Source organism: Nicotiana sylvestris, unplaced genomic scaffold (assembly GCF_000393655.2).
Source record: "Nicotiana sylvestris unplaced genomic scaffold, ASM39365v2 Un00019, whole genome shotgun sequence".
Classification (NCBI taxonomy): Eukaryota; Viridiplantae; Streptophyta; class Magnoliopsida; order Solanales; family Solanaceae; genus Nicotiana; species Nicotiana sylvestris.
In genome coordinates, this window is record NW_027184355.1 from 88,365 (window position 1) to 108,106 (window position 19,742).

The 19,742-nt window shown below is 40.6% G+C and overlaps 1 protein-coding gene across 1 annotated transcript; it reads right to left on the bottom strand.

The window, feature by feature from the left end:
* Positions 1–593: 593 nt before the first annotated feature.
* On the bottom strand, positions 594–935 carry LOC138884652 (uncharacterized). The gene has a single exon (XM_070165665.1). It carries the CDS (start codon positions 933–935, stop codon positions 594–596), a length of 342 nt encoding a protein of 113 aa, XP_070021766.1.
* Between the last annotated feature and the right edge of the window lie 18,807 nt (positions 936–19,742).

Consider the following 19,742-nt stretch of genomic DNA (forward strand, 5'->3'; position numbering starts at 1 on the left):
ACCAATATGAATCTATGCCCATTTGAAGCTTTTGGCTCGATTGGCCCAATGACATCCATACCCCAAGCAACGAAAGCTCACGGTTCTGATATATGATGCAGTTATGTAGGCGGTGCATGAATTAAGTCACCGTGCACCTGATACTGATGACATTTTCAAACAAAACTGAAGCAATATTTTTCCATAGTCATCCTGTAATAGCCTGCTCGAAAGATCTTCTTTGCCAGGACGTATCCATTCATGTGGGGTCCACACACTCCTGCGTGCACTTCATGCATGATTCTTCTGGCCTCTTCATCATCCACACATCTTAACAAGTTGAGATCTGGAGTCCTTTTGTACAAGAACTTGCCGCTCAAGAAGAAATCGTTGGCGAGCCTTCTAATAGTTCTTTTTTTGTCTCCATTTGCTTGCGCGGGATATTCTTTCGTTTTTAGAAATCTCTTGATATCATGATACCATGGATGAACATTTGGTTCCACCTCAACCGTATTACAGTAACCATGCCTTTCCCGAATTTGGATTTACAATGGGTCAATGTGGAGATTGCCTGGATTTGGCAATATCGAGGCCAAAGTAGCGAGTACATCGTCTTACTCATTGTGAAAACGAGGAATGTACATGAACTCAACTGACTTGAACCGCTTGCTAAGATCTTCCACATGTTGCCTATACGGAATAAGCTTGACATCCCATGTTTCCCATTCTCCCTGAGCTTGTCGGATAATCAGATCCGAATCTCCCATGATTATCAATTCTTCCACATCTTGGTCGATTTCCATATTCATACCTATAATGCAGGCTTCATACTCAGCAGTGTTTTTTGTGCAAAAAAACTGAAGCCGGGCTGTGGCTGGATAGTGTTGACCAGTGGGTGAGATCAAGATTTCCCCAATCCAGACACCTTTTGCGTTCACAGCTCCATCGAAGAACATTTTCCGAGCATTGGTGTCTTCTGATGTTACCTCAATTTAATTCACCTCCTCATCCAGGAAGTAAGTACTCAAAGGCTGATATTCATCATAAACAGGGTTTTTAGCTAGGTGATCTGCTAAAGCCTGGGCTTTCATTGCAGTGCCGGCGACATAGACTATGTCAAATTCAGTGAGCAAGATTTGTCATTTTGCTAACCTCCTTGTGGGCATCGGCTTTTGTAATATGTACTTCAATGGGTCCAGCCTGGTGATGAGATAAGTTGTGTAGGCCAATAGGTAATGCCTAAGCTTTTGAGCGACCCAAGTTAGGGCGCGACAAGTCCTTTCCAACAGGGTATATTTGGCTTCATAACTTGTGAACTTTTTACTCAAATAGTAGATTGCCTGCTCTTTCTTACCGGTCACATCGTGTTTCCCGAGGACACAGCCGAAGGAATTCTCCAAGACTGTCAGGTACAAAAACAAAGGCCTCCCTGGTTCAAGTGAGACTAAGACTAGCGGGTTCGATAGATATTCTTTGATTTTGTCAAAGGCTTCTTGACAATCGTTTGTCCATTTAATTGCTACATCTTTATTCAATAACTTGAATATGGGCTCACATGTGGAAGTCAACTGAGCAATGAATTGGCTGATGTAAATTAACTTTCCCAGCAAGCTCATAACCTCTTTCTTGGTTCTTGGAGGAGGCAAATCCTGAATAGACTTTATCTTTGTTGGATCTAGCTGGATGCCCCTCCGACTGACTATGAATCCTAGAAGTTTCCTAGACGGAACTCCAAATGCACATTTAGCCGGGTTTAGCTTCAAATCATACTTGCGCAAACACTAACTTTCTCAAGTCCCGAACAAGGTCATCCTATGTCTTGGACTTAATGATCATATCATCCACATACACTTAAATTTATTGGTGCATCATGTCAGGAAAGATGGTAGTCATAGCTCTCATGTATGTTGCCCCCGCGTTCTTTAGACCAAAAGGCATGACCCTGTAATAATAGGTGCCATAGGGTGTGGTGAAGGCTGTCTTTTTTACATCTTCTTCATCCATCAAGACCTGATGATATCCAGCATAACAATCCATGAAAGACTGTATCTTATGTTTGGTAGAGTTGTCAACGAGGATGTGGATGTTTGGCAGGGGAAAGTTGTCTTTGGGACTTGCTTTGTTGAGATCCCGATAGTCAACACACACTCGGGTTTTCCCATCTTTCTTTGGCACTGGACTACATTAGCCAACCATGTGGTGTATAGGACCACTTTGATCATACCCGCTTTCAACTGCTTGGTGACCTTTTCTTTGATCTTGTCACTAATGTCAGTTTTGAACTTTCTTTGTTTTTATTGGACAAGGGGACAATCGGGGTAAGTTGGCAAGTTATGGACCACCAAATCAACATTTAGTCCTGGCATATCATTGTAGGACCACGCAAACACATCTTTGAATTCAAACAAGAGTTGGATCAGTGCATCCCTAGTTCCTTCATCTGTGTGAATTCTTATCATGGTTTCTTGGACCTCTTCTGAACTACCCAAATTTACTGGCTCGGTTTTATTTAGATTTGGCTTAGGCTTACTCTCAAATTGTTCCAATTCTCAATTTATTTCCCTAAAAGCCTCTTCTTCATCATATTCTGGTTCTTGATTCATTGTTTCACAATTAGATAACATGCTTGGATCTGGGCATGAAGTCTGCATGCATGTCATGTTATTTAAAGCCGCATTATTAGAACTTAAAGAAGAAATAAGAAAAAGTAACAAAAATCAAAAATAAAGAGAGATTAATGAACGATGAAATATTGATTTCATTTCATTGATTTTTGAAGATAACAGGGTTTACATTGTAATTTAAAGACAATAAACTAAAGGAAACATCCGAGTTACACCCTGGAATAACTCAGGATGTAGAAAAGGTGGCAAGACTGGACTATCGGGATTCCCGCTTGACTGGGAATGGAGTAGCCTTCCAGTTTTGCAACTTGGCATTGGGCCCCATATACAGCACCTCAGTGGTGCTCGAGCCTTCTCTCGGCTGGACCATGTGGGTTTCATACAACATCTGCCTCATAGCTCCACATATTTCTTCTATTTCTTCAACCGTGAATGCCTTATCTTCCTCTTATATGTACTTGGTCTTGATGAAAGTCTTGAAAAGGTGGGGGAGCGGCTGAGGTAATACCCAACCATTGTTCTTTCGTTCATTTTCCCATGTTTCATTAGATGGCGTGGCTTGAAAACCCACACCAAAGAAATTCTCGCTAGCAGCCAGAGTGATAGGTTTTGTGATACCTTGTAATGATGTCACAAGCCCTTCCCAGGCTTATAACCATGCCTGATCATTTCCTTGGCAACCATAATTGATGCATTTGAGAGAAAGGGTTTAGGGCACGAGCTTCTTTCTTCACATTGGTCTGCGACCACAACCTCGAAAGCTTGATAGACTATATGTTCACTACCTTCCCTAGCTTTGAGACATGGAATTGAAGGGTCCCTATAAATTGATTGCTCGTCCTCTTTGTGGACTACAATCTCCTGATCTTCATATTCAAATTTCACCATCTGGTGTAGAGTGGAAGGTATGGCCCCCGCCACGTGAATCCAAGGCCTTCCCAAAAAGAAATTATAAGAAGTGTCCATGTCTAGGACCTGAAATGTCACCTCAAAATTCACAGGACCAATAGGCAAAATCAAATCGATCTCGCTTATGGTGTCCTTCTTGATGCCATCAAAGGCACGCACACATACATTGTTAGGCTTGATTCTCTCAATCCCAATCTTCATTCTTTGCAAAGTTGAGAGAGGGCAGATATCAACTCCGGATCCGCCATCCAGCATGACTCTCTTTACATAGTACCCCTCAAATTTAACTGTCAAATGAAGGGTTTTGTTGTGGGCAGCCCATTCCGGGGGCAAATCATTCTTGCTAAATGAGATCTGGTTGATTGCAAAGAATCTTTCTGTCATCCTTTCTAGTTGTTCAACAGTGGTTTCAATCATAACATAAGCTTCATTAAGGGTTTTTATCAACACTTTTTGATTCTTGGTTGAGCTTACCAGTAGAGACAGGAGTGAGACCTGTGAAGGAAACTTCCAGAGTTAGTCTATTACCTCATAGTTCACAGTTTTCATTTTACGGAAGAATTCTTCAACCTCCTAAGTAATGACGGGCTTTTTAAGTAAGAAATGCTTCTTCTTGGCTTTGCTCAAATCCTCCAAGTTAAGGTATTTCTAAGCTGGGTTAGTTTCATTTGCTTCTCCTAGGACCTTTTTTACCTTTGTAGGTTACTACCGCCTTGTTATAATTCCATGGGATGACAGTGGGGTCTATCATGGGATTCTGTGGTGCGCGACCAATAACCCGGGCTCACTCAGCCTTGGTGAAATTACTAGCCCCCGCACCACATAGGTCCATTAGGCACGTACAACTTTGATCCCTTGTTCAGCTTAAACCTTCTTGGAGGGCTCAATGTCATTTGTTTTTTCCTGTGACCCCGGGGAATATAAAGAATGGCATCTTTGGGGGTACTGCCCCAGTTTTTGTTTCCATTGTCTTTTCTGCACTTTGGGGGGTGGGTTTACTCTTCTTCTTCCCCTTTTCTTGCTTTGCGTTAGCCTTTGGCTTCTTCTCAACATCAGCGATGGCAATGATGGCTTTCAAGGTAGGATCAAACTCCTTATCTTTGCTAATCTTCACAATAATAGGCCCGTTGTTGTGAGATGGTAATGGGTTGTTGGTCACATTAGGAATTTCTTCATCTTTTAGCACTATCTGTTTTTGCTCTAGGAGATTTTCAATATCCCTTTTTAGAGTCCAACAGTCTTCAGTGTCATGTCCTTCCACCCCAGAATGATAGGCACATCAGGTACCGGGTCGGTAGGAAGGTGACTCTAGTTTTGTCTATTCGGAGGTACGAGTTATAGCAAACCCATTTGGACTAGTTTAGGGAAAAGGCTAGAATATGACTCACTAATAGGCGTGAAGTTTGTTCTCCTGGGTGTCTCTCGAGCACGGGCATTATAGGGGAAATTATTTTGTGGAGGTCAGGGATTATACTGAGCTTGGTGAGGAGGGTTATTTCTAGGAGGTGGAGCTCTGTTTTGGTTAAACTGTTGTTGTGGCCGAGCATATCGTTGGGCGTTCATCACCCAGTAAGGCTGGGGGACCATAGCATATGCCACATCCTGGTGGGGATAATAATATTGTGGGTTGCTTAGAGAGAAGTAACTTCGGGGTGGACGGGGGTTTCTCGGACCTGAAGCCGCCATTGCCACTTCTTCCTTATTCTTTATGTTTTCTACACCTCCAAACCTGCTTTGAATTGCTTGGGACGTAGCTCTTATGGCAGATTGGCTCAATATGCGCCCTATTTTCAGACCATTCTCGACCATCTCACCAATCTTGATAGCCTCAGTAAACGTTTCCCCATTGCGGACATCATATTCTGAAAGTAGTCAGCCTCTTGGGCTTTAAGAAAAACACTCACCATTTCTGTTTCATCCATCGGGGGCTTGACCCTAGCCGCTTGTTTGCGCCATTTAACAACATATTCTGAGAAACTTTTTGATGACTTCTTCTTGAGATACGACAGAGAATTCCTATCGGGAGCTATGTCTATGTTATACTGACACTGCCTGACAAAATCTCGAGCCAGATCATCTCAAATGTGCCAACGAGATATGTCCTGATCCATGTACCACTCGGATGCAATGCCAACTAGACTCTCTCAGAAATAAGCCATTAGGAGCTCTTATTTTCCACCTGCCCCCCTTAATTGATTGTAATATCTATTGAGGTGGGCTATGGGATCCCCGTGCCCGCCATACTTTTTGAACTTTGGGGTCTTGAAACCCAGGGGCAAATGCACATGTGGGAACATACATAGATCAGCGTAGGATATGCTCTTTTGTACACTCAAACCTTGTATATTCTTAAGGCTCTATTCCATGCTCCTAATTTTTCGAGTGATTTTCTCCTACTGGGGATTTTTTGCAGCCTTCTTCTATTCCGCGGTAAACTCGTACCAGGGTTGTTGAGGGTAAGAATTGGTGGTGAAATGAGTAGGTTCTGGTGGAAAAGATGGTACTTGGAAAGTGAAAGATGATGGATCAAAGCTTGGCCTGGGCACAGTTGGTTGTACTGCAGCCAAGGTTAGTGGTGCGGTAAATATGTTGGAGACCACTCCCGAAATACCTGGGGGCGAACCTCAGAAGGTGTTCCGGTGAAGTTTGCTAAGATGGTGGGGTATCCAAGTGTGGTATTCGGGTAATTTATTGGGACATTATAATTTCCACTTGTTGTGGGAAGTAGCTCGGGGAAGCCGGGTATGGCACTTGGCAGTTCTCTCCCATTGGAACAGGCATCCCACATTTCCAGCACGTGGAGGCATAGTTCCCTGTTCTCTTTAGCCGCCGCTGACATTGAGGTTGGGATAATCGATATTAAGAATACATAAGTGCTTCTACTCCAGGGGCCCGTGGGATATCAATCGGTCTTGCCACGGGCTTATGTGCAAGATCCCCTAGGAGACGCTCCAGGTCACTCATTATTTTTCGAACAAAGGTCATTACTGCGGTGAAGAAGGTGGTTCTAGTCATGTCTTCAGATTCATGGCATTTCATGACGATGTAGTTAGCAATTGCTCTAACCCTTTCCCTGATGATACCCTTTTTTTGGAGTAAACGCCCGATTTGCTGAGACCTAGCTTATAGTACTTGGGTGTCATGATGGTTTTGACCCTGCATCCATTGCATATCTTCCTCCAACTGGGACATTAATGCATAACAATGTTCCTTTCTGCTTTAAAGTTCTTAGCTTGTTTGGCCATCTCATTTTCGAGGGTAGTTAGCCTTTTCTTCAAATTTGTGACTGTTCCCTCATATTTCCTTTTCAACTGCCATACAAACTATGCCCGTCCCCCTACGTTCTTTATCAACTATGCCCGGGCTCTTGCCAAATTACACTCAGATTTTTCCAAGTCATCCTGATACTCAAATATTTTCCTTCTAAGACCATTTATGAGCCTTTCATCTGTTCGGCTGCTTTCCTAATTCTCAACAACTATTTTCATTTTTTAGATTTGGGCTTGAAGGGCTTTATTTTCTTGAGCCAGCTTCTTCTTTCTCCTTCATCAGCAGCGGCTTGTACACTATTGTCAAATTTAAGATCTCGGATCTGCCCCTCCAATTTGCTTATTATGGCTTTGTAGCTTGCCTCTTTTGCCAATCAATCCCATTGCTCCCGTGAATCATCAGTGAATTGTCGGACATAGGGTCTCTTAGCAGGCTGTTCGGGATCCTGATGGACTTGAAACCTTTTACCAAACCAAGTCATGTAATTAGGTTCTAATTCACCTCTAGAGAGATCCCGTACCCTAGTCTTTGGCTCTAGAAACCTACACTGATTCCAAATCTGACGAACTTTTCCTTCTGGGAACACAGCTTTTGGACACGATTCGATAACTTGTCGGTTTAGATCTTCGTCATATGGGATAGTTTGGTACCTATGTAGTTGGCGCGGCACCATGTGTGGAGCATATGGCTGAATGCTCTGGAGACCCATTAAGAGAAAATAGCACACCTCGGCTAACATGTAAATGACTTCAGTTATCGGGAGCCAACCGAATGTCCACTCAATTTTTTTTTAAGTTAAGGAACTCAAATGTGCAAACTAGGCCTTTGTACCTTCTGGAAATTCATAACCCACTATTCGGTTTTCATGTTCTTCAATGCAGTTCAGACCAGTTATACCGTAGTTCATGTACCTCAGACGGTGGTAAAGATGTTCCTGCATCCAAAGTTGTAGAAGCATGTTATAGCCCTCAAAAATATTTCCCCCTTCTCGGCAAACAGTTAAAGCTCGATAAATCTCTGCTAATATCATTGGAACTAGGTTGCCATTAGCTTTTTTAATCATGACGTCGGCCATTACCACAAGACCCAATTTTATATTTTCATCCTTTCTTCGGCAGATTAAAACACCCATGAATGCCACTATAAAATCCATTCCCCGACGTGTTTCCCATTTATCTTTATTTCCTAAATGAGTTAGGCCAGTATCTGGAGCCTCAAAACCGTGGTGATCACCATAACACTGGTACAAAAAGTAGATAGTGCAAAATCCCTCAGATAGATTTCCATCTTGAACCTCACAACTGATGCTCAAAAGGTCCAAAAACTTATGAGGAGTTACTGTTCTTGGTGCCACTGGGTACCGACTTCTGAGATTCCCACTAAGCCCGGCATAGCTCGATGTTTCCTCTAGCGTGGGGGTTAGCTCAAAATTACAAAAATGGAACACATTATGTGTCGGGTCCCAAAAAGGTATCAAAACCTCGATTACATCCAACCTCAGTTTGATTTTCAGAAGACCAACAAGACCGCCCAAAACTTTTACTACAGTATCTCTACTGATTTTTCCTAAGTCATTCCACCACATACGGAGTTCTAATAGGATTTCTTCAAGGACTGTGAAGAGTTCATTTTCAATTGTGCTCATCCTGCACATTTATTAGAGTGATCGGTTAAAAGATCGTGATTTATTTTGACTCAAGAGAAAGTTATCAGTTTTTTCAAAAAATTTCATCTCAAACCAAAAAACCGCCTTTGCAAATACGGCCCTTCAGCACCTCAGGAAAGAAGATTTTAGGGTTGTATTTGCTAATTGGCCAACACTTGTAAAAGGAACCATAGGTGGCTATTCTTGCAAAAGCAGCCTTTCAGTGCCCTTTTGGGGACATTTTGGCTATTTAGACAAGAAAGGCATCACCTAACTTATTTATGACAAAACAACAAAATTTTTGTTCTTTTTGGGAAATTTTTGCAAAAATGGGGTTGGACCCGGTGAGGGTTGCCTACGTATCCCACACCCAGTGAGAATCAAACTTGCGTAGTTTGGGCAGTTTGACATAATAAAACAATACCAAATAATTTTTCTTGAAGAAAAAAAATTTCTTTTCTCTTTCTTAAAATTTCGGCAGAGTTTCGGTACTTTTTTGGATATCGTGTTTTTCAAAGCTAGGTAATTATCGTTCTCAGTCAATTTGATTTTTTCTTTCCAACTTTTCTCCATTATTCATAAGCTAGTTGTGAGCACGTGATTTTTCCCTCACACGAACCACTCCTAAAAATTCAAAATAAAATAAATCATTCTTTTTGTGTGCAATTTTGTGAATTTTCGTGATATTTTCTGTAATTGTTTGCATTTGTGTGTGAATATTCGTTTTTTTAAATTATAAAAATATAGCATATGCAATTAGGATTTGATTTTATATTTTTTGGTTAATTTAGTAAAATACTGTTTTACAAAATGAAAAATTCAAAAAATAATAACATATTTTTGCATTTTTAGTGTTTAATGTCAGATTTTGCGATTTTCTTTTAATTTGGTATTAGTTATGTGTGATAATTATCATTTAGAGATAATTAGTATTTTAAGGTAATTTGGGTTTTTATAGCTTAATTTAGGATTTTCAAGTCCTAATTATTGAAAGAAAAAGGAAGAAAAGAAAAGAAAAAAAAGAGAGAATTAATAAAAGAGAGGAAACAAGATCTGGGCCAAAAATCCCCAACTCAAACACAAAACCAGTCCAAACCCATCAGAAAACCGTCCAAACCCGTTCAAAACTGGCCCAACTAGCCCGAACCCGTCTCCAGCCTCAACCAAACGACGTCGTTTCAGGTGTTTCAATCTGGACCATTGAATTTAACTTGATCAAACGGTCCCAAAGCCTTGACCCAACCCAAACCCGACCCGTCACTCCAATACCCGGACCGCCCCAGTACTACTCCAAACGACCCCGTTTTGTCTTATGAATTAATCTGAGCCATTGGATTCCAATCATCCAACGGCCCAAATTAATTCACCAATTTCATATACCCTAAACCCTCACCCCTACCTCAGAACACCCCCTCCTCACTCATCTCTTTATAAACCAAAACACACACCACCTTTACCACCGTGCTCCGCCCACCGAAAATCGCCTCACGACGGTTCCGGTGGTCCAAACAACCCCATCTTTACACCACTAATTCCCCTCGACCTCCCCATTCCAAATCCCTAACCCTTATCCCTCGAATCATCCTATAACTTCTCGGATTTTTGATCGAAGATCCTCGTCCCAAACCCTAGCCTGTCCACTTAACCCCAAAATCACACCCAATAATCCCCTTGACCTCCTCGTCGCCAATCACTAGCCAAATTGGCTCGAATCCGAGTAAAACTCATCGAATGTCAGATCTAGGGTTCAACGATTTGAGAATGTTTCAAAGCTGTCAGGGTTGAACGGGTTCTAGTAGTATTATAAGCCTATTTCTGATGAAATAGACGTATAATACTAACTGGAACTCAAGTTCGAAAGGGCATGCTGGTGAGATCCGAGAAAAGAACAGTAAGTTCTTATCAGCTGCTTCTTTGTTTTTTTATTTATGTTTATTTGTCTGTGTTAAGATGCAATTAGTCGCTTCTTCAGGTTTTCATCATTTTGTCAAATAATTCGTCCGTGTTAAGTTGTAATTCATCACTTCTGTCAATTAATCCTCCTCCTCTTTCGGACCTTTTTCTGGTCCAGTTTTTCTCATCTTGGTAGATTGGCATATGTTGAATCAATTAAATGGTCTCGTCGATTGACCCGTTCATATCTGTAGTTTAGTTGTTCTCCTCAAGTTACTGGGTTTGTTTTATCTTCTGACCTTTGTATTTTCAGCCTCAGGGCTCATAGCCTGTATACTTGTTGTTCCAGCATTTTGTTCGAGGTTAATTTAGAGTTATATTTGTTCCCATTATAGATAGCTTACTCTCATACATCTGTGTGAATCAATTTCTTGACCTTAATAGTCCAGTCTGACTATTGTCCTGAGTCATTTAATCCCCATCTTGGTTGAAATGCTGTTGGATTTGATTTGAGTTTAATTGATGATTAAGTTTAATGATTCGAATTTATTTGTTTGTTCTGTTAAGCTTGTTCTGGTATAAATCTAACCTTATTGAATTGTCCTAATATTGTTGATTAGGAGTTAGTTTCATGTATCTAATTAGTCAATTGATAGGCTTAAATTGGCTATAGCTGAGGTTTCATACAGGTTTAAAGGATTGGGGTAGGATAGTAATCACATGGGTTTCAGGGGATAGTTTGGGACTTAAAAGTTTAAAAATGGTTGGTTTAAGTGTTCTGTCCAGTAAGTGCTAATGTAACATTAAACTAATGCATTTGTTTAGTGTTAATGGGGAACAAAACATAATGGTATGGGGGAGCTTAAAAGGGATTGATTAAAATATGTTGCCCATACCTGTTTGAACATTAAATAAGGAAAAGACAAGGGATAATGGAGAAGAACATACTCTAGTGGAGTTCTAAAAGAAGATCATGGGCAAAATTAGTTTCTTAATTCTACCTGAGTGCTCTTGAGAGCTGGCAAGGTCAGTGTTTGGGTATAAGTGGAGGGACTTAGGACAGAGTTGGGGGGATTGAAAAAAAAGCAATCTGAAAAGAGAGAGTTTTGAGAGTTCTTGGAAGATGTAGTCTCAGACAGCATTTTAAAGGCTAAGGCATTCAGTTTTTTTAGAGCTCTGGAGAGTTTAAGAACAGTAAACCAAAAATATATTGTTTCATTGCATTCATAGGTGTAAGTCGAATTCTGGACAGTGATTCTCATTGTTGAAGTGGTTCAGTAGTCTACTGATTATGTTTTGGTTTAATCCAAACTCTATTGAGTCTGTTCGTTTTGATATTTGCTGTTGCTATTGGTTTTGCAACTTGTTCTGGGCTGTGGTCGAGTTGATCCTGGGTAAAAAAAATTTGGTCTTGAACTGTGATGGTTGCTGTTTGAATTCCTGGTTGCTGTTGTTTGCTCTTCTGTTGTTGACTCCTCCTTCTACTCGATTATATTTCCAGGTACTCTCCTTGATCTCATATGAACTGTAGAGGATCAATGTAGGTCTGATTTGGGGATTAAATGACAAAGTGCTGTTTGGGTTGGTCTTTGAATTTCTTCTGTTCTGTTTTAGTTTAAAGGTGTAAAATAGTCACGTTTACTTGAATCTTTGTATCGTTTGTATAATTGGACTGTTCAAACTAGAATTGTTTGTATGTTGCTTCATTAGTTTAGTCCTAGTGTATTTTAATTTCCTATAAATAATCAGTATTTTAGAACTTATATGGACTGGAATTACTCATCTCATACTCTACATTAGAGTATCTATGAGATATGAGTGTTGTTGAAGAGCTGCGATTCAATTAATGAATTCACAGTTCGACGAAGATTTTAAGCCGTGGTTTTACGTATTCTAGTATCACTGGTGAATTCCAAATCGAGATTCAAAAGTTACCTAACGTGTAGGTCAATTAAAATGAAGAGAAAAGTCACCAGTTATGCAGATTCAAATAACCTTGAGTTCAATTTCAACAAATTTGCTTTTGTTTCGTCAAACAATCAATGTGTATTGCTTAGCCACAACATATTTGAATTGAAGTGCCTGCCAAAAATGAATTTGTTTTACTCATTTTTACTGTGTGACAGATTCAGCATGTTTGGTTAACCATGTGTGAATCAGTGAATATGTTTGTGATGATTCAAAGTTAGCATGTTGAAATTAGCATGAATTCAGAAATGATTATGTGTTCACCAATAATTGAGCCCGTTAGGAGTTAAAATCAGTAGGTTGAGATTCAAATAAAATCAGTACGAGATCTAGGCTCGTTTAGGAGCCTAAACGTGACAGCCTCTATTTGAACATGATCTGGGCCTGAATCTACTTAAGGCCTAGCGTCATACAGCCCTTCCCCTCTTGTAAGGTTAAACAATTCTCCGTCTTTTGGGCTAATTTTGAAGCCCAATTTGCTGAAGATACTAGGTTGTTTATTAAAGCTTTTTGATTTAATATTGTGATGTTAATACTTTCAATGATGGTTTATTAACAATGCTAATTAATTAGGGCCCTTTTAGAGACAATACTTAATAGGAAAATCATAGTTCTTTTAGGTTGGCTTTAAAATAAATGAGGTGCGCCGCGCCAAACCAATATCATACATTGCGTGGCCCTCTTAATTATAGTAAAAATATTTTAGACGTCGGGACGTGCCATTTAGCGAATTTCATGGCCTCCCCCAAAGTTAATAATATGCTAGTTGGCTTAGGCCCGACATTTAATAATATTACCTTCTTAAACTCAGGTGCGCATTTATGTGACCCAAATCCAAATCTCAATGATGTTAAAATATGTCAAAGACCTCGAGTGCATTTATGTGACGTGGTTCAAGACGTGTTTTAATAACGTTGCAATCTTCCTAAAAATCAATAAAAGCGGTTAAGGTTAAAAATGCACATAGGTTTGAACATGTACTAAAATCAGATAATTAAGCCGAATATAACAGTTGAGCGACCGTGCTAGAACCACGGAACTCAGGAATGCCTAACAACTTCTCCTGGGTTAACAGAATTCCTTACTCGGATTTCTGGTTCGCGGACTGTTAACAGAGTCATATTTTCCTCGGTTCGGGATTCAACCGGTGACTTGGGATACCATTAATCTCCCAAGTAGCGACTCTGAATAAATAATAATAAATCCCGTTCCGATTGTTCTTTAAGTGGAAAAACTCCCTCTACGCCCCTGCGGGCGCAAGTAAAAAGGAGGTGTGACAGCTCTGTTGACTCTGTTGGGGAACGAACCCAGAATCTCTGGTTCAGGGTTTAGAATTCGAGCTTTGAATAATTGTTATAATTGGCTTGTTTTAAGTTATTTTTTTACATGTTTGGGCCTAATGTGCTAAGTGATGCTTTTTACCGCTTTGATATTATCTGAACTGCATATAAACTGCTATGAAGCCCTTCTCTTCTCATCTTTTTGGATGTGCTCGCTGGTCGAGACTCTCTATTCTGTTAGTGTCATACCTTGAAATAAGAAAGAGGCTTGGACAGGTTACTAAGCCGGATGGCCTTTTGGTTCCCGGTACGTAGCCCCCTCCTCAACTCGAGTTGTCCGCTTGACTACACAGTCTAGAACAAATACCCAGGTTATGAACCTAGAATAACTCAGCTTCATGCCGGATCCCTAGTAGGAACGTTTGTTTGCATCACGTGCATTTGACTTTGGAGGCTCAACACAGGTGTTGGATCTGTCTAGGACAGGTTTACCAAAAATGACAAAAGACCATCCTGATGCATCTTACTTGCTACTTGTGCATTTGATTGCTTCGGACTTGCATGCTGACCGGTTTTTGAATATTTTGAGGAAAGAGATATAGAGGTACGAGGGTTAAAAAGAGTTAATCGTCTGTTTTGAAAAAAAAAGAACCAATGTCCAAATAGTGTCGAAACTCTGCCGAATTTTTGAGAAAATGAAAAAAAAAATAGTTTTATTTGCCAATGAAAAGAATCTTGTTATCAAAAGTTTGTTTTATCGGCCCGAACTACGCCAGTTTTACTCTCACAGGGTGTGAGATACGTAGGCAATCCCCATCGGGTCCAACTCCACTTTTTGCGAAAATAGCCAAAAGAACAAAGTTTTTATTTAAAAATAATTAGGATGGTGTCATTTTTGTTAGGAATAGCCCAATGTCCCTAAAAGGGCGCCGGAAGGCTATTTTTGCAAGAACAGCCGCCTGTGGTCATTTTTTCAAGGCTTTCACCGGTTAGCCGACACAGCCTTAAAATCTTCGACCTCGAGGTGCTGAAAGGCCGTATTGGCAAAACTGGGTTTTATTTCAAATAGAAAAGTGTCCATGTTATCCTTGAGTCAATTGAATGGTGATTTTTGCTTAACCACCCTAATAAATGTTCAGAATGAGCACAAGTCAGAATTTACACGTAACAATAGTAAACAAGATCCCTTTGGAGTTGCACATGCGGTGGTATGACTTGGACGAATCAGGGCGCGACACGGTCAAGCTATACCTGGGAGGCCTCACTGGGTTGTTGAAGATTAATCCTAGGGGGGATATCATAAAGGCCTTTGTCGCATTCTGGGACCCGGCTCACAATGTATTTAATTTCTCATATTTTGAACTTACCCCAACATTGGAAGAAAAAGCCGGATACATCGGGGGTCTCGAGGTTCCTCTGACACACCAATAACTGATTGCTCCAAGGGTCGTAGCCGTACATAGGTTCCTAGACTCTTTGAAAGTAAGCAGGGGGGTCCACAACCCAGACTTAGCAGCTGGTTTTTTGTACTTTGCAGTTTATATACAACAGATAGGGCCACATAGGGGGGTTCAATAAGCCGGAAAACAAAATTTGTAGCAAAGAAAATCGCCTTAAGTGGGAAGAACATAGGTGTTTTGCATTCAAGGTAGCCTTTTTGCGACTCCTACTGTTTCCTAGAAAAGACGGGAACATTGACATACGAGTATCTGGGGTTGTTAGCACTTTACTTACTCAGGCCAACAGCACCCTCGCACCCATGATAGTAGCTGAAATCTTTCGTGCTCTCACAGCCTACAAAGCCGGGGGAAGCTTTTTGAGGGGTGCAACGCGTTGCTGTAGATGTGGATGATCGAACACCTATGTCGTCGTCCTCAATTAATGAGTTATGGGCCGACGGAGAAAACGTGCATAGAGGGATTTCCTACGAGGGTTGACAGAATCAGCTTACCAGAAGGGGTCACAGAGTGGACAGCTCGCCTCCGTTCTGTCACTGCGAGCCAAATAGAATGGGCATTTGGATGGTTGCCTGTGGATGAAATCATATATGTGCCAGCCACTGGACCCCATTTCCTTTTGATAGGACTAATGAGTATTCAGCCCTATGCCCCGTATCGAGTATTGAGGCAGTTGGGGAGATGCCAAATAGTTTCGAAAGATGAAGATCTTAGTGGCCAAGTAGTCGAGATCGGGCCCAACGGACAGTTTCATGAAGCAGCAGTCCGACAAATTTGGAGCGAGTGTCAATACTTAACAACAAATACATGTGTGCGTGATCGGTCCAAGGGTGAAGTTTCGCTGGGATACGTCGCTTGGTTTAGAAGAGAAATCGAGTTTGGGAGACCGACCAAAAGACCCCATCTCCAGGAATTCGTCAAGGCGTCGCAAGAACAGTGGGATTGGTTGGCTAAAGAAGAAAGTTGCTATTGGTTTCGCAACTTGTTCTGGGCTGTGGTCGAGTTGATCCTGGGTAAAAAAAAAATTTGGTCTTGAACTGTGATGGTTGCTGTTTGAATTCCTGGTTGCTGTTGTTTGCTCTTCTATTGCTGACTCCTCCTTCTACTCGATTATATTTCCAGGTACTCCCCTTGATCTCATATGAACTGTAGAGGATCAATGTAGGTCTGATTTGGGGATTAAATGACAAAGTGTTGTTTGGGTTGGTCTTTGAATTTCTTCTTTTCTGTTTTGGTTTAAAGGTGTAAAATAGTCACGTTTACTTGAATCTTTGTATCGTTTGTATAATTGGACTGTTCAAACTAGAATTGTCTGTATGTTGCTTCATTAGTTTAGTCCTAGTGTATTTTAATTTCCTATAAATAATCAGTATTTTAGAACTTATATGGACTGGAATTACTCATCTCATACTCTACATTAGAGTATCTATGAGATATGAGTGTTGTTGAAGAGTTGCGATTCAATTAATGAATTCACAGTTCGACGAAGATTTTAAGCTGTGGTTTTACGTATTCTAGTATCACTGGTGAATTCCAAATCGATATTTAAAAGTTACCTAACGTGTAGGTCATTTAAAATGAAGAGAAAAGTCACCAGTTATGAAGATTCAAATAACCTTGAGTTTAGTTTCAACAAATTTGCTTTTGTTTCGTCAAACAATCAATGTGTGTTGCTTAGCCACAACATATTTGAATTGAAGTGTCTGCCAAAAATGAATTTATTTTACTCATTTTTACTGTGTGACAGATTCAGCATGTTTGGTTAACCATGTATGAATCAGTGAATATGTTTGTGATGATTCAAAGTTAGCATGTTGAAATTAGCATGAATTCAGAAATGATTATGTGTTCACCAATAATTGAGCCCGTTAGGAGTTAAAATCAGTAGGTTGAGATTCAAATAAAATCAGTACGAGATCTAGGCTCGTTTAGGAGCCCAAACGTGACAGCCTCTATTTGAACAAGATCAGGGCCTGAATCTACTTAAGGCCTAGCGTTATACAGCCCTTCCCCTCTTGTAAGGTTAAACAATTCTCCGTCTTTTGGGCTAATTTTGAAGCCCAATTTGATGAAGATACTAGGTTGTTTATTAAAGCTTTTTGATTTAATATTGTGATTTAATACTTTCAATGATGGTTTATTAACAATGCTAATTAATTAGGGCCCTTTTAGAGACAATACTTAATAGGAAAATCATAGTTCTTTTAGGTTGGCTTTAAAATAAATGAGGTGCGCCGCGCCAAACCAATATCATACATTGCGTGGCCCTCTTAATTATAGTAAAAATATTTTAGACGTCGGGACGTGCCATTTAGCGAATTTCATGGCCTCCCCCAAAGTTAATAATATGCTAGTTGCTTTAGGCCCGGCATTTAATTATATTCCCTTCTTAAACTCAGATGCGCATTTATGTGACCCAAATCCAAATCTCAACGATGTTAAAATATGTCAAAGACCTCGAGTGCATTTATGTGACGTGGTTCAAGACGTGTTTTAATAACGTTGCAATCTTCCTAAAAATGAATAAAAGCGGTTAAGGTTAAAAATGCACATAGGTTTGAACATGTACTAAAATCAGATAATTAAGCCGAATATAACAGTTGAGCGACCGTGCTAGAACCACGGAACTCAGGAATGCCTAACAACTTCTCCTGGGTTAACAGAATTCCTTACTCGGATTTCTGGTTCGCGGACTATTAACAGAGTCATATTTTTCTCGGTTCGGGATTCAACCGGTGACTTGGGATACCATTAATCTCCCAAGTGGCGACACTGAATAAATAATAATAAATCCCGTTCCGATTGTCCTTTAAGTGGAAAAACTCCCTCTACGCCCCTGCGGGCGCAAGTAAAAAGGAGGTGTGACAGCTCTGTTGACTCTGCTGGGGAACGAACCCAGAATCTCTGGTTCAGGGTTCAGAATTCGAGCTTTGAATAATTGTTATAATTGGCTTGTTTTAAGTTTTTTTTTACATGTTTGGGCCTAATGTGCTAAGTGATGCTTTTTACCACTTTGATATTATCTGAACTGCATATAAACTGCTATGAAGCCCTTCTCTTCTCATCTTTGTGGATGTGCTCGCTGGTCGAGACTCTCTATTCTATTAGTGTCATACCTTGAAATAAGTTAGAGGCTCGGACAGGTTACTAAGCCGGATGGCCTTTTGGTTCCCGGTACGTAGCCCCCTCTTCGACTCGAGTTGTCCGCTCGAGTACATAGTCTAGAACAAATACCCAGGTTATGAACCTAGAATAACTCAGCTTCATGCCGGATCCCCAGTAGGAACATTTGTTTGCTTCACGTGCATTTGACTTTGGAGAAACAACACAAGGGTTGGGTCTGTCTAGGACAGGTGTACCAAAAATGACAAAAGACCATCCTGATGCATCTTACTTGCTACTTGTGCATTTGATTGCTTCGGACTTGCATGCTGACCTGTTTTTAAATATTTTGAGGAAAGAGATATAGAGGTACGAGGGTTAAAAAGAGTTAATCGCCTGTTTTGAAAAAAAAAAGAACCAATGTCCAAATAGTGTCGAAACTCTGCCGAATTTTTGAGAAAATGAAAAAAAAGAAAAAAAAGAAAAAAAATAGTTTTATTTGCCAATGAAAAGAGTCTTGTTTTCAAAAGTTTGTTATATCGGCCCGAACTACGCCAGTTTTACTCTCACATGGTGTGAAATACGTAGGCAACCCCCATCGGGTCCAACTCCACTTTTTGCGAAAATAGCCAAAAGAACAAAGTTTTTACTTAAAAATAATTAGGATGGTGTCATTTTTGTTAGGAATAGCCCAATGTCCCTAAAAGGGCGCCGGAAGGCTATTTTTGCAAGAACAACTGCCTGTGGTCATTTTTTCAAGGCTTTCACCGGTTAGCCGACACAGCCTTAAAATCTTCGACATCGAGGTGCTGAAAGGCCGTATTGGCAAAACTGGGTTTTATTTCAAATAGAAAAGTGTCCATGTTATCCTTGAGTCAATTTAATGGTTATTTTTGCTTAACAACCCTAATAAATGTTCAGAATGAGCACAAGTCAGAATTTACACGTAACAATAGTAAACAAGATCGCTTTGGAGTTGCACATGTGGTGGGATGACTTGGACGAATCAGGACGCGACACGGTCAAGCTATACCTGGGAGGCCTCACTGGGTTGTTGAAGATTAATCCTAGGGGGGATATCATAAAGGCCTTTGTCGCATTCTGGGACCCGACTCACAATGTATTTAATTTCTCATATTTTGAACTTACCCCAACATTGGAAGAAAAAGCCGGATACATCGGGGGTCTCGAGGTTCCTCTGTGACACCAATACCTGATTACTCCAAGGGTCGTAGCCGTACACAGGTTCCTAGACTCTTTGGAAGTAAGCAGGGGGGTCCACAACCCAGACTTAGCAGCTGGTTTTTTGTAATTTGCAGTTTATATACAACAAATATGGCCACATAGGGGGGTTCAATAAGCCGAAAAACAAAATTTGTAGCAAAGGAAATCGCCTTAAGTGGGAAGAACATAGGTGTTTTGCATTCATGGTAGCCTTTTTACGACTCCTACTATTTCCTAGAAAAGACGGGAACATTGACATAAGAGTATCTGGGGTTGTCAGCACTTTACTTACTCAGGCCAACAGCACCCTCGCACCCATGATAGTAGCTGAAATCTTCCGTGCTCTCACAGCCTGCAAAGCCGGGGGAAGCTTTTTGAGGGGTGCAACGCG